Source organism: Hesperophylax consimilis, chromosome 29, assembly GCF_061612785.1.
Source record: "Hesperophylax consimilis isolate HC1 chromosome 29, BYU_Hcon_1.0, whole genome shotgun sequence".
Lineage (NCBI taxonomy): Eukaryota > Metazoa > Arthropoda > Insecta > Trichoptera > Limnephilidae > Hesperophylax > Hesperophylax consimilis.
This window is the reverse complement of record NC_142864.1, coordinates 16952293-16966434: the sequence shown is the minus strand read 5'-3', so window position 1 is coordinate 16966434 and position 14142 is coordinate 16952293. Positions and strand designations below refer to the sequence as shown.

The 14142-nt window shown below is 36.1% G+C and overlaps 1 protein-coding gene across 1 annotated transcript; it reads left to right on the top strand.

Moving 5' to 3' along the window:
* Nucleotides 1-2180: 2180 nt before the first annotated feature.
* Nucleotides 2181-5817, top strand: LOC149409925 (5-hydroxyisourate hydrolase). Its single transcript, XM_089649183.1, has 3 exons — nt 2181-2308; nt 4117-4399; nt 5297-5817. Exons 2-3 carry the CDS (start codon nt 4127-4129, stop codon nt 5384-5386), a joined length of 363 nt encoding a protein of 120 aa, XP_089505309.1. The 5' UTR covers nt 2181-2308; nt 4117-4126; the 3' UTR covers nt 5387-5817.
* The last annotated feature ends 8325 nt before the right edge of the window (nt 5818-14142 follow it).

Below are 14142 nucleotides of genomic sequence, written 5' to 3'. Positions count from 1 at the left end.
GACTTTTGACATGGCCCGATTCAAGTATCTGATTCACTTTGTTGTGCCATGTCTTCCTCGGGCGTCCCCGACTTCTGTAACCATTCACATTTGCATCATATATTCTCCTTACACTCCTTTCTTTGCTTATTCGCTCTACATACCCAAACCATCTAAGCGTCCCTTTCTAGATCTTAATCATTACGCTTACATCAGCCTTGCACTCTTTGCGGATCTCCACATTTCTCACACGATCATACATGGTTTTACCACACATACACCTCAGGGATCTCATTTATACAGCATTCAGTCTACTTTCATCCTTTCTCTGCCAGTTCCATGCCTCATTTCCATACACCAGGGTAGGTACCAGCACTCCATTGTGGACTGCTAGCTTTGCTTCTTTGGACAATTTTTTGTTAGCGCTAACTGCGTTCAGTCCTCCATTAATGGAGTTACCTGCATTTACCCTTCTTTCAATATCTCTACAGCCTTTCCATCTCTCGTAAACATACTCCCTAACTACACAAACTCATCCACCTGCTCCAAGTATTCCTCATTCACAACTATATTGCACTGTTGGTACCACCTACACCTTTCCTTTTGATCTACTTTATGAATATTATTATTGCCCACCGACCCAATTCCTACCTTTCCTATGCCGACTTAGTGTACTTCAGTTCAGTTGAAAAAATCGTCCTGTCAACATCTTAACTGTGTTTGATTACGGAGCCCCTTTTTTCACTGAGTTATGCAGGGAGAATCTTTATTATTTATTCCAAATAAGCGCAGGAATCGCTTGTTACAGTCTGTCGGGTACGAAATCCTGATACACCTGTATAAAATAAAATAGTCCGTCCGTACCTTAACAAACAGAGACTTGAAATTGTGTTCCGTTTGGTTTGGCGAAGGTATGCAATGAAGTCAGAGAGAGATTCAAGCTTCAAATTCCTTTATCTACAAGATGGAGTATGGCTACTACCCGTGGCTCTATCCTAATGACTTTCTTTTGGGTATACTCGGAATGAACCATTTACGGGTCAGAAGGGATGTACACATTTCTTCAGACTGATTTGTGGATGGTTTGAAATCTCGGCTATCATGGAGAGCATTCATTTCTATGTTCCCGATGGTAATCTCCGTCACCGACAACATAGACTATTCTATCTCCCAGCCTGTAGGACTAACTTGCCTGCAGGTCATGCCTGTGGGGAGAGCAATCTTGCTGTTGAACAGAATCAATTCGGATGTCGACATTTTTAGCATCAATGAAGCTGCCTTTAAAAGGCAAGCTCTGTTATTACTAGTATAGTTGATATACACACTGTCTATATTTATCAAAGAATTTTCCTTAACTATTTAACCTTCCAGCGGGCACGCTGTCGTAAAATTTACGACAGACACGCCTTATCGCTTCCCCCACTCTTACGACTTAGTCGTAAGCATCGAGCTTCGAGCTATGCTAGAGTCAAATCAAATGTCAAACATTTAACGCAAGATATAAATGCTTTTCTCAAAGTGAATTACGGTCGGGCAGTTGAACCGATAATAGAAGATGAAAACAGAAGCTTTCCAAAATGCGGTGTTTGTCGGTTATGTGCACTGGATAAGAAAAGATCCTCAGCATCAATGAAGTGTTGCCATTGCCAGTCCTTTACATGCAAGAACCATTCTTCAGTTGAGGTGCTTTGTAACAATTGTAGGGATGAGAATATTGATTCTGACTAAATAGGTTGATAAAATATTTTGTTTTGAAATATTAACATGTTTAGAGTGTTGCTTCGTTTTTTTTAAGAAAGTCAAATAATTTTTTTTAAGTACTGCCTATTATGATTTTTCATATCCTTAAAGAAATTCCCTAACATTTGTATAAAGAAAACACCACTTACATGGAGAAAACTCGATGACGTAAAATTTACGACAAGCGCCCGCTCAAGGGAAATTTCTCAACGCGCCCACTGGAAGGTTAAAAACAGATTAAAATGAATAATTTTAAATTTAATAAATAATTTGAAAAGATAGTTGAAAAAATATTATATTCAAAAAAGAAAATAATTGAATAAACAAACGTAATACTAAACCACAAATGCATAAATATCTCTTCTTATTTACTTTAATAAATTATCGTCGTTTAAATAAAGATAAATAATCACACTATCTGTCGCGGTTCTTATCTGAAAAACGCAGATAACTTACTTAACCTATAAAAGTACCGAGTACGTAATTGAAGAACAAAACAAGTTTATTTTCTCGTGGTTGGCGGTTGTGTGGGTTCTGTCTTGTTAAATTAGCGATTTTAAGTAATTCTGAGAACTATACTGCATTAAATGTGAGTATATATTGTACGTTTTTAACTTTTAAACGTTTGTTATTGTTTTTAAAAGTTATTGCGACCGAATGACAGCCGGTTTACAAATTTCAAAGTTCATAATGTTGTCAAAATTGACAGAAGGAAAAAGTAGACGCACTTTCAACATGAGTATTAGGTGCCTACATAATTAAAGACTTTTATTCATCAACATAAACAAATGCGAATAATAATTCGAATCAAATATAATAATAAAATCATAGAAAGATTTTGAAATACAAACTGATACAAACTGTCAAAATGTCAAAATACACAAAATTACTGTTTTCAAACAGTATCAGCTATATAATATATATGTAGCAGTGAAAATAAAATAACAAAATATTACGATTCTCAAACGGTGAATATTATTTCTGTAGGTAGGTACTTACCTTGTAACGAAAAGTTGGCAAATTATTTAATTGTGACAATGTGAGGTTAAGAAAAACGGCCAAATTCGATTTTTAACTATTTGTAAACTTTTATTATTCATACTCGTTTATACGCATAGATTATTGAAGGACCACATCGTTTCAACATAATTACTGTAAGAAATAACTATTTAGGTCGGTGGAAATGGATAATAATGTATTTGAATACCAATTTCGTAAAAATGAAAATCTGTTCGTATTTTCGTCTTAAGGCGATGCACTACGTCGTGTAATATTTTGAATCGAGCCGCTATCGATAACACACCTTACGTAGATGGCGATAAGGCTTAAATTCCCGCTTTACACTATCCACCGGTTTTGATTTATGCAAGAAAAAAACATGGCCAAAAAGTGCCTTTTATTTTATTTTGTGGATGTTCAGGCACAAATATTTAAATGTTTTTCGATCATTTTATAAATAACTTAATTTGCCACAATATACAATAAAACCATAACCAAAAATGGGTTCGTAAGTAGGAGATTTTGAACTTTAAAGCAGTTTTCATAGGCCTATACATTATTTTTTTCTGGGCTTATAAAAAGACTTATCTAAAAAATACTCCATTATTTCAAAGGCCAGGATATGTTCTACTCGCAGTATTTAATTAAAGCATCTGAAACATTTCTAGGCGACCAAATTTACAAACCAAAAACACATGATTTTAAATTATCATGTAGTTCATCGCCTTAAGACTATCTAAAGTGATGAAAAAACTTACAGAATCTTCCGATGTTTTCATATCATGAGTCTAGTCCAGGTTATGAATGGAGTCACGGTACCAGCTCAATATTTTCGTACAGCTCAAAGAGTTGACTCAATTAAACAACGGCTCAATTGAACGGGAGCCATGAGCTCAGAGCCTTTGAGCAATGAGAATACTGTATTCACACGGAACGACTCTCCCGAAATGACTCCCCGATACGGCTCCCAGCTCCCAGCTCTCAGCATATGAATGATCGTACGACGCTTTGTACCGGTACGCCACCTCGTACCACGAGGATAATAAGATGCTAGGTAGTTGGTTGGTTGGTTGTCAGACTATCAGACGCCGTTCATGTCTCTTAGTATGTAATAACAATCAATACTTGCTAATTTGAATGGCGCTATTTTTATAAAATATCTCACGATAAAAAAGGAGTAACCGTTCAATTGAGCCGTGGTATGGTTCACCGGGAGTCGTCCGAATGCGGCTCATCAAAAAGAGATAGCTCAATTGTACTGCTCGCTCATAAACGACTCATCGCTAATACAGAATCGTACAGTGGGTTCAAGCTAAATCAGATTGTCGAGTTTAAGGGTTATTTTAATTTTGAATGACCATCTTGTCAATATTTTCCTTAAATCTTTCATTATTTCAGAGCCATCACTATGGCATCATTACCCAGACCACCAATATCCACCCACATCTTGGACATATCCCAGGGAAAGGCTGTTGCAGGCCTCGAGGTGATGCTGTACCGCCTCGATACAAAGCTCTACAAGTCCTGGGAACTGGTGAACAGTTGTGTCTCCTCGGACGATGGAAGATGCGCTGACTTTACCACCAGGGAACACTTCCAATTGGGCACATATAAATTCAGATTTGAAGTCGGAAAATATTTTGAGGCAAAGGGTGTTGAGACTCTTTATCCATTTATTGAGGTAAGATATTATGATATTTTTTTATGTTTTTAGAACTGCAACATAATCTCCCTTTGCTGTCACAAAAAAAACTTGAAACATGGTTGTTGTGATACTGGTTAAACGTTGGCGCCCCTTTTCAAACCCAGTATACAGTCTAGGTAGGTGGTCACTGTAATCAATAATATTAAAATGATTTGTATTTTTGTGCAGCGTCATTTTTATGAAAAATATTCTCAAGGGCGATGTCTTAAACTGCTAGGTACTGGGTATTATCAGCGCCTTGGCGCATTTGCAATTCGGTGCCCGGAGCGGACTGTTCCAATTGCGCCCGCATATGGCTGTTTCGTACTAATAGTGTTCATTCATGGCCCATATCCCTTATATATACATATAAGCGTACATATTTTAACATTAGTTCCTCACACAACAAAAATCTCTCAGGGCCTATGCCATATTTATGGATGCTGTGTAGAGGGTCTTTTTAGGTAAAGGAAGGAGAGAAAGTTCTGAAAAGTAAAAAGGTACGAGGGGTGAGTAGGAACCTTGGGGTCAATATGTCCGGGAGTAACGGATGTATGAATCCATCCCTCCCATTTCGTTGCAATGCGATGGGTCGAGAGAGTCCGGCTGGTGAGGTCAAAAGGTCTCCCTCGACCAATCTAACCAGATCGAGCCCACCACGCAGCAGGTGGGCAAACGAATTCGCCGTCAAGTCCTAGACAAACCCGGGCACCCCTGCAAAGTCACCAAACGTAGAAAACCACTTGTGGTGACCTATGGCAGGGGTAAATCCAATAATTTGTTTCCCGGGGTGGCGGTACCCAATCCCTCCTCCCAAATTATGTACGATTACTAACTTGTTTAAATAATATTGCATAGACGATGCCTTTAATTAATATTAATGTTTTATTTCAGATTTACGTGAAGGTTTTATCTACGGATAGTCACTACCACATTCCTTTATTGCTGAGTCCTTTTGGATATTCCACTTATAGAGGGACATAGAAAATAAAACAAATAAATAAATAATTATGCAGTGTGTATCAGCATGCACTCGAAAGGCTTCCCGAGCATATTCGGAGTAAAGAATGTCGAAATCATTTTGCTGTCCGATAACATTTTTTCAATTAAAAACATAAAAATATTTTTCCATCACACGTCGCCACTGGGTTCATCCTAACGCATCACGTGATAAGCTCTCCATCTCGTTCCAGCAGCACCGTACAAACGAGACAGATAATATCACGTGATCCGTTGCGATGTGTAGAGATTTGATGAGTGGCGAGATATGTTAGAATTTTCGTTCTTGTTTTTAATTGAAAGACAGCAAAATGACATCTACATGTTTTACTCCAAATATGCTGACGAATTGCTGTGTAAAATCTTTCGAATACGTGCTGATACACCTTGTATATTAATAACAATAAAGTTTTTAAATTTAAATACCCTTCAATATATGAGATTTTATCACTGTGAAGTCCGTTTAATGCCTTTATAACATTACCAGCTGATGTGTAACTGGCGTTGCTGGGGGTTATCCTTAGGAGATAGACATATACCATCGAGGACTTTTGTCTAGGCCTTTTTAAGATATACAATTCCGTAGTACATTATTTTGATGTATCTCATAAGGTTTAGCCAGCGTTAGCAATGTAAGCGCCCAACAAAATTTTTTTCGACTGACATGTTTTACCTTCCGAAAAAAAATTTTAAACGACAGTGAAAACCCTATCAAAATCCGCTGCCTAGTTTAGAAAAAACTATGCGCACATCAGAGAGACGCGGGTATCGATTTTATTTTATACTATTTAGAGATTTATACTATGAAATTGGATGGCGGAATAATAGTCAAGAGCTCGAGACAACTGGTGATTAAGAAGAGTCATAGGAAAACCACTTCTTATTTATTGATTCATGTTCTCCATAAAACGGTTATGTGCCAATATTACGGAGAAAATTACACATTTGAGGTAGGTACATGTAAGTATGAAAGGTCATGGGGCATTTTTTGACATATGTCGATGGTCAATGCAGAATGATGCAATCATTCTAATTGCGCAATTTTTCCCTAAATATCTCCTGATAAAAAGAACAACCGTTCAATTGAGTCGTGTAACGACTTACCGGGAGTCGTACTAATAAGGCTCATCAAAAAGAACTAGCTCAATTGTGTGACTCGTTCATGAACGACTCATCGCTAATTGCGTGATTTATGATAGGGTTGGACGCTCCTTGTTTCGCTAAAGTACTTACCTATTTATTTACATAATTAGGATTAATTTTGTAACTAAATAAATAACAACAATGGGAGTAAATTAGAGAAGTAACTATCCTAACTAAATAAAATGTAGTATCGTGGGATGAACCTTTTTGGTCCCTTTTGGACCCTAATTAAGTACCTACCTATTTTTGCATTGCTAATATCAGGTAATATCCCAAATTTTTAATCCATTGAGAAGGTCAAGTGAGTACCGACGCGTGCCGGCGCTAATTATTATACCTAGTGCCAAATTATTACCTGCATACCCTTGCGGGGAAATGGTGTGATTTGTAAGTAGGCACCTACTTTATTTGCTACCGATTTTTTTTAAATATTTCTATCTGAATTTCACTTTTGATTTCTTCAATGAATGAAGTGGATTCTTGGAAGCGGAAATTAACCCACTTGCCAACTTCCGATCAAGCTGAAACTCGGCAGATACACTCATTGTCGATGACAATGCCTTCTGTCAACTTTTTGTGGTAATCATGCACACACACGCTGACATACACGAATTTTTCTGAAATTGTATGACATTACAGCGAAATTAATATCGGTCCTACCCGATTGGGATTTGGCCCAGTTAGCGCGGTTAACCTCAGTTACATGGGAGGAAGGTTCAATCAAAAATAATTAATTACAATAAATTCAAACGAAATACAAAAAAACTTTTAAAAGACATTTTACAAGTTCACAGCTGTTAAGAGCCAGTCCCTTGGGAGGAAAGTTCAATCTTCAGTCAAACCATTTTTTGAATACATTAATAAAAATAGTTTTTTATGTATGAAGGCACACATTCCCGAATTACAGATAACCTGACAAGTATATATTGATACTCTTCTACTATCATCATTATAAGCGGAAGTTGTTGCTTATGCAGTGATGAAGGTCTTTGCCAGCAGAGGAATAATTGAACCCGTTATGCCCGACGCATTTGTTAACTCAGACATCGATAGGTACAAGCATTATGTGTAAATATACCCTCAGGTGTGCCCCAAGGATCTCACCTGGGACCGTTACTGTTTACAATTTTCATCAACGACATTATAAAATGCTTTAATTATGCAAATGTTCTACTTTTCGCTGATGATATGAAAATATTCCTGCCTATTAATTCTATAATTGACTGCTTTAAACTACAAGAAGATCTATATAGGCTTAATGATTATTGTATCCGCAATCGTCTCAACATGAACACTTCTAAATGTTATGTAATTACCTTCACTAGAAATAAAATTAAGTTTGACCATAATTATCATATAGCTGGCCAACTACTCAAAAAAGTTACACAAATTCGTGATCTAGGTGTTATACTTGACAGTAAACTTACATTTGAGGCTCATATTGATATGATTGTTAAGAAAGCCCTTAGAATGCTAGGATTCTTATTCCGTATTGGAAAAGAATTTAATAATATCATAACACTTAAAATATTGTATTTTTCTTATGTTCGCAGTCATCTTGAATTCGCTTCTCCCATATGGAATCCTCAATATAATATTTACATAAATCGCATTGAAGCCATCCAAAGAAAATTTGTCCATCATTTAAATTTCAAACTAAATTCAAACCTTGACGTAAACAGCTCGATGGACCTTTATGGACTTAAGCCATTAAAAACTAGAAGAGACTCCGCAGATATAATATATCTCCATAAAATTATCAATGGCTTTATTGATTGTTCTCCCCTTCTGTCTGAAATTAATTTTAGAGTTCCGAGCGTTAGAACTAGAGAAAAATCACTTTTTCATCTCCATAAATGTTCTACTAATATAAGACAAAATGCGTTTATATTCAGAGCCTGTAGTATATTTAATAAGAATTTTAATGATATGGACATATTCTCAAGTAATTTAGGAACCTTTAAAAGATATGTAATAACTAACATTAAATAATTTTAAATATTCTACTTGAAGTTATCATGTTATTGCTTTGAATCCTTTCCAGTTACTTACCTTCCAATTTATACTCATGTGTTCAATTTAGTTGTAGGTATACATTTATTATATTGTTATTATTGCTATTGTGTAGTGTTATTGATTGCTGCTGTGTTGAAATTTTACAATACATTTTGTTTTGAATTTTAGTTGGTTATTAGTATATCAGTTAAATTTAAATTTTTGAAATTTAGCTGGTTATTAGTATATTATTTGTGTTCCTAGATCTGTTATTATTTTTTATTTATTATTTACAATTTTGTATTTTTTGTAAATTTCTCAGGCCACGGGTACAGAACCCTTAGTTTCTTGTTTTAATATTTTTTATTATTATTATAATTTTAAGTGAAAATCTGTTATTGGATTTTATCTATATTATTTAGTTTATTCTTATATATGTAAATAATCTGTTGATTTTCCCAAATAAATAAAATAAATAAAATAAAATAAAATAAAATTATACGCCAGTAATACGCCAATAAGAGTGCTAGATACTCTCAGTATCGCCCCGGTGAAAGATCACAGTCCAGAATCGAAAATTGTTTGAAATGGTTTTAGCTGTGTTTGGTGACCAGGTCTTAATAGTTAGGTACTTCGCAATAATCGCAATATACCATCCATAGGTAGGTATAGGTACAATTTTAAAAAGTTTCATAGATATTTTAGACCCCCATAGTTCGTAACAGAAATGACGATGTGAGTCGAAAAACATATTATGTATTATGGAGTAAATTAAGAAAATTATGAGCAAATTTCATGACGCCAGAGCTCACTGTTTTATTGTGGATTTTTTTTACGAACGAATATATTACTTTTTTTAACTTTCAGTTCAGGTCAAAACTGTACAATATTTTAGTAAAATAATGAATTGATAAAATTGCTAATAGTATGGATGATCTACAGTCTCTCGAGTCTAGGATGAACGAAGAATACATGAAGAATGAGTTAATGATGAATGTAAGTAAGTCTAAAGTAATGGTGTTTGAAAGAGAGAGTACGAAAACAGTGTGCAATATAGTTGTGAATGAGGAATACTTGGAGCAGGTGGATGAGTTTGTGTATATAGGAAGTATGTTCTAATTCTAGAGAGATGGGAAGGCTGACAGAGATATTGAAAGAAGAGTAAATGCAGGTAACTCCATTCATGGAGGAATGAACGCAGTTGGCGCTAACAAAAAAATGTCCAAAGAAGCGAAGTTAGCAGTCCGCAATGGAGTGCTGGTACCTACCCTGATGTATGGAAGTGAGGCATGGAACTGGCAAAGAAAGGATGAAAGTAGATTGAATGCTGTTGAAATGAGATCCCTGAGGCGTATGTGTGGTAAAACCATGTATGATCGTGTGAGGAATGTGGAGATCCGCAAAGAGTGCAAGGCTGATATAAGCGTAATGAGTAAGATCAAGAAAGGGACGCTCAGATGGTTTGGGCATGTAGATTGAATAAGCGAAGAAAGAAGTATAAGGAGAATATACGATGAAAATGTGAATGGTAGCAGAAGTCGGGGACGCCCGAGGAAGACATGGCACGACCAAGTAAATCAGATACTTGAGTCGGGCCATGTGAAGAGTCAGAACAATAGAAGAGTATGTATGAGACGATGTATGAATGTGAATGAGGCAAGGAGTGTGTGCCAAGACCGAGTTGTTTGGTTGTTTGGCCTCTCTGCCTACCCCTGCGAGATTACTGTTAGTTAGAATTATTCCGTTATATGCCTATGAAGTCAGTCTAATTATAATATATCAGTTGTAGTCAGTATAATATATTTTGGACTTTGTATTGTGTTAGTTTGTCATCTTAAGAGGACGCTACAAGCCAAAAATGTATATGTTCTTGGTATACCTTATATTGTAGGTAATAGGCATTAAAATCGCTTGACAAACGGAGTCCAGAAACGTTCGATTTCAAGCAAAAAACTGGTTTTTATTTATTTTGTTAATAATTTTATAAGAAAGCAAAAAAGTTAATCAAGTGAAACTGTCACAGATAATCTTAGCTAAAAAACTGTATTTTTAAAAGTTTTTTTTCCTTTATGCGTTCATAAATTTCTATTGAAAAAATATTTTTTGTAGTAGTTTGCATTTATATTTTTTATTGAGTAATTTTTATTTTTATTTGTATTCTACTCAAGCGAAGCGATAGGAAAACATTCAATTTAACTAGATTCATTTTCATTTACCTAAAAACTAGAATATTGTTGGATACAAAGTTATTTTGGACAAGTGCTCAACTATAAATGTATTGTTATCAGTAATATTAACAGTTCGAAATGAAGGTATGCATGGAACCCACTTCAAATTAGGGTTTTGTTGACACCTCTCCAATCTAAAATTACCCCGACAATATACTTCAAGTAATGATTGTAAGTGTAAATTAACAAATTTAAAATGGACAATTTGTGAACCTTTTTGACACAAATTAACATAAATTTTTTGAATCCCCAATAAGGCATCCTTTGAGAGGTGCAATGGTTAAAATAAACCCACAGAACTGCCTTAATTACAAAATAATATGATGTTATAACGCTTCCGATTTCAGAGGTAGAAATTTACACCTTAAAGCAGGTACCTGTTATAATTTTGATGTAATGAGCATCATTAATTGGGGTTGCAAATACCCACTGCAGCAGTTGGTTAAATATGCGGTACTGACGTATATATAATATTTTAAAGGATAGATACATTTTAAAATTAAAAACAACACACATTTGAGCAGTCTTCTCCAGGCGCCGAATTGCCAAGGGGCCAAGACGCTGTTAATACCCTGACAACGAGACACTGGTCGAGGGAGTCAGAGAAACTGGATGAGGGAGATCTTTTTACCTCTTCAGCAGGACTCTCTCTCGACCTATCGCCTTTCACCGCAGTGGGAGGGATGAATTCAAACGTCTGTCACTCCTGGACACACTGACCCCCAAATTCCTATCCACCTCTCATATACAGGGTTTTCAATAAGAGGTGTTATTTTGAATAGTCCGCTATTTCGGTAGATGTTACTTTTGAAGCTGTCATTTTTTGACATTTGACAAGTAGAAACTACGCCATTCATAAAAATGGAACGATACACGCTTCAACAACGCATTGAAATTATTAAAATTCACTTGAGTGAATCAAATTCAAATCATCTTGAGTGATGAGGCCCATTTCCACCTCGGTGGCTTCGTCAACAAGCAAAATCTGGGGCTCGGAAAACCCAAGAGTTATTGTTGAAAAGCCTCTCTATCTTCAACGTGTGACTGTTTGGTGCGGTTTATGGTCCGGCGGAGTCATTGGACCTTACTTTTTTTACGGTGAATGCATTTAACAGTTGCGGTGAATGGATTGGGCTATCGAGAGATGATTAATGATTTTTTATGGCCGGAATTGGATGGTATTGATCTGGACAACGTTTACTTTCAACAAAACGGCGCTACGTGCCACACAAGCAACGAAAACATTGATCTTTTACGATTGAATATCAAAATAACACCTCTTAATGGAAAACCAGTATTTTTCCATCCTAGATCTTTCTCTCCTTCCTTTCCCTAAAAAAACCCTAACACAGTATGTCTAAAGATGGCATGGTGGAGTGGATCCTCCTATGTCCTAACACATCGCTCTCGAGATTATTTTTCCTATAAACGACGCTACGCAAAAATACAAATCATCCTAATATTATTACAGTGATTACTTAACTAGACGTTCACTGGTTTTGACAAGGTGCGCCAAAATTTTCCTCGCGCCAGGAGCTGTTTCGTTCAGGGTCGGCTCTGTCCAGTGTTTCGGACTGAACGCGGTTGGCGCTAATAAAACAAATGCCAAAGAAGCGAAGCTAGCAGTCCACAATGATGTGCTAGTACCTCCTTGATGTATGGCACTGAGGCATGTATGTGGTAAAACCATGTAGTTGAGATTCGGAGAGAACAGAAGGCCCATGTAAGCCTAATGAGTAAGATTAATAAACTGATGTTTCCCCTTCCATACACAAGCAAATGCTTTCAATGGAAGAGTAGTAAAAAGACCCAAGATGTAAAATGAATTATGTACCATGTAAACATATTATTAAAAATAAAAAATAATTACAAAAAAAAAAAAAAAAATGGTTTGGGCATGTAAAGCAATTGCGAAATGAGAGTTAGGAGAAAATATATATTGCATATTGCTCGCCATACAATCCCATACATACCTGTCACGTGTTATAAGTGTGGGCGTGGCGACGATATGCGCTGTGATCTACTAGCCAGGCTATATTTGAAAATTATGCGGAACAATTTACGGAGCGCTATAATTACACGGCTGTCATCTGTCAAAGTGACAGATCCCATACAAAGAAATGATATTCCGCGGCAGTTTCCGAATTGATCTGACCCCCTCTCCTGAGGAAGATTATAGCATAGTGTTTCACCCCAACATATAATACGTATATGCCACGCCCAAATTATGCGCGCATAATATAGCGTAATGTGTCAAATACAGGGTTTTCCAATAAGAGGTGTTATTTTGATATTCAATCGTAAAAGATCAATGGTTTCGTTGCTTGTGTGGCACGTAGTGCCGTCTTGTTGAAAGTAAAAGTTGTCCAGATCAATACCATCCAATTCCGGCCATAAAAATCATTAATCATCGCTCGATAGCGCAATCCATTCACCGTAACTGTTGCTCCAGCCTCATTTTCGAAAAAGTAAGGTCCAATGACTCCGCCGGGCCATAAACTGCACGAAACAGTCACACGTTGAGGATAAAAAGGCTTTTCAACAATAACTTTTACGAGCCTCAAATGCGACAATTTTGCTTGTTGACGAAGCCACCGAGGTGGAAATGTGCTTCATCACTCAAGATGATTTGCATTTGATTCACTCAAGTGAATTTTAATAATTTCAATGCGTTGTTGAAGCGTGTATTGTTCCATTTTTATTAATGGCGTAGTTTCTACTTGTCAAATGTTAAAAAATCACATTTTCAAAAGTAACATCTACCGAAATAGCAGGCTATTTAAAATAACACCTCTTATTGGAAAACCCTTTACTTGAGTCGGGCCAAGAGTGAGAATAATAGAGAAGTACATAGAGATCATGGGTTAGTTATAATTTTCTTTCTTATTTTTTAATTGTATAAATAAAAATAAAAAAAATAATTTAAATAGTAAGTTTCTTGTCACCTTGTGCCCGAGTGCAGGATGTTAATTACCCTCAGTATCTACCTTCTGATCGCGATTGAGTATACGCTGCTTTAAATGGATTTGGCAGTGTTTAGTGAATAACAGAAGAGTATGTATGGGGCGATGTATGTTTGGCGGGGAAACGGCTTGATGCTTCAATAAACCCTTCCACAACATAAACACTCTATATTCCCTTTACACCTCATATATTCGCCCGCACCTGGAACACTGTACCTACATCGATCTGGACTCCTTTATACCAAGCCCATATCGAAAGAATAGAAAGAATTAAAAAAAAATTAAACTCATAAATTATAAACTAAACTCAAACTTCTCAAATTATACCGAATCCATTAAATTTCATAATTTTAACTCCCTCCAAACACGACGTCTAATTTTTGATCAAATCTTATTATTTAAAATCCTAAAT